This window comes from Saprolegnia parasitica, assembly GCF_000151545.1.
Source record: "Saprolegnia parasitica CBS 223.65 unplaced genomic scaffold supercont2.223, whole genome shotgun sequence".
Taxonomy (NCBI): Eukaryota; Oomycota; class Saprolegniomycetes; order Saprolegniales; family Saprolegniaceae; genus Saprolegnia; species Saprolegnia parasitica.
This window is the reverse complement of record NW_012156617.1, coordinates 376-1,966: the sequence shown is the minus strand read 5'-3', so window position 1 is coordinate 1,966 and position 1,591 is coordinate 376. Positions and strand designations below refer to the sequence as shown.

The window sequence follows — 1,591 nt, the reverse complement described above, 5'->3', positions numbered from 1 at the left end:
CGCTCGCCAAGCTCGACCAAGCGCTCCTAGCCCGTGACCCAAAGACGCGTAAGACAAGAAGACTGCGCGCTGCATTTATATAAACACTGGCAATAATCTCTCCGAGGACGGGACCAACTCGTCGTGTAAAAAATAGTGTGAATTTCACTCGTTTTGATGTGCATAAAGTGGAACGAGTTGTCTGCAGCAGGTGCCCATGATGGACTGTGCATGCTTACTCGTCGTCTCCACTCGACGAGCGAGAGCCGCGCAGAGATTTGGCATTGAGGCTACTGTGCGGCGGAGCGTTAGACGTGTTGAATCCATCGGTGGGGCGGCCGGCCGTCGAACCGTTGAAGCGACGATCGTCGTGTGGAATGATTGCCGAGCCGTTCCAGCGCCACTGCGGACGACCATCCGAGCCATTGAAGAAATTGTGTGGGCGATCGTCCGAGCCTTAAAAGGAGCCGTAGGGATGATCGTCGGAGCCGTTAAAGTCGACATGAGGGCGGCCATTCGAGCCGTTGAAGGGGCCGTGCGGGCGGTCTTCGGAGCCGTTGAACGGGCGCTGGTCAAACCCAAAGAGGCGTTGGCGGAGCTCGCCGGCCTCGAGGCCAGAGAGGGGGATTTCAACGTCGGGAAAGCCGCTGCCGCTGCCCGACAGGATCACTTGGTGGTTGTTCGAGTCGTCGGGGCCCCCTGTGACCAGGTGCTCGGCCGAGACGGCGACGGCCGAGAGCACGAGAAGGCTGAGGATGCAATACATGGTTGCTGCACTCGATGAATTGGAAAATGAGCGAACAGGGCAGTGTCGAGGTTCGTCTCGTAAAATAAAACCACTGCCACGTAGGCTCTGCACCCACAATACGACCGAGCTTAGCAAACAGATCGATGGGATCCACTGTACACACTATTCTATGACGCAAAAGGACAAAGCTACAACAATGCCTTCGGATGCTACGGCTGTGCAAGACCAAATATATATTTGTTGTCTGTCCGACTGGGAACGGCTTGGCTGTTGATGCTATAAGTGCGCTGCACGATGCCTCGTCTCTTGTCTCTGCTTCGGGCTCCTCGACACAACAGCTCGTTTCCGTTCGGAAGGTCCTACGAACCAGATAGGGGTAGGGTACGAACCCTGCTCCGCCTTTGGGAGCAGCGTGGACGCAAGTTACCCACCTGCCGCCTGCTGCGCTTACCTATCGAGCAATCGGCGTGTCCAAGACCACCGATAACTCGTCACCTTCTCGATGGCTTGGTCTGCGTGTACAGCAAACATAATGGAGGAGCGCCACCGAGTGTGCTCGATCCCGCATCAACCATCCAACACGTTCAACCACAATAACGTGAGAGCCACACGAGTTGCGCGCTGTGCGTCAGCGCAGAACAAGCTAGAGACATGGTGCATGGCGGATCGTGGTGGCGTGATCAAGTACGAAGGGTGCTCGCTCCGAGTACCTCGGTTTTGTATTTACCTCTAAGAGCTTGATTTCTCCCCGAAAACGAGCCATCTCTTGAGCACCCCCCACTTCTAGTCTCTGTCGAATCGGCGACCACCTTGGAGGTCGACTTGCCGTGTTCTGGCAGCTCAAACGATTTGGAACGACCTCGG

The 1,591-nt window shown here is 56.2% G+C and overlaps 1 protein-coding gene across 1 annotated transcript; it reads right to left on the bottom strand.

Annotated features, from left to right (window-relative positions):
- Positions 1 to 436: 436 nt before the first annotated feature.
- On the bottom strand, positions 437 to 745 carry SPRG_15966 (hypothetical protein; the record flags this gene model as incomplete). Its single annotated transcript, XM_012355264.1, has 1 exon — positions 437 to 745. The coding sequence occupies one exon, from the start codon at positions 743 to 745 to the stop codon at positions 437 to 439; it is 309 nt and encodes a 102-aa protein (XP_012210654.1).
- Between the last annotated feature and the right edge of the window lie 846 nt (positions 746 to 1,591).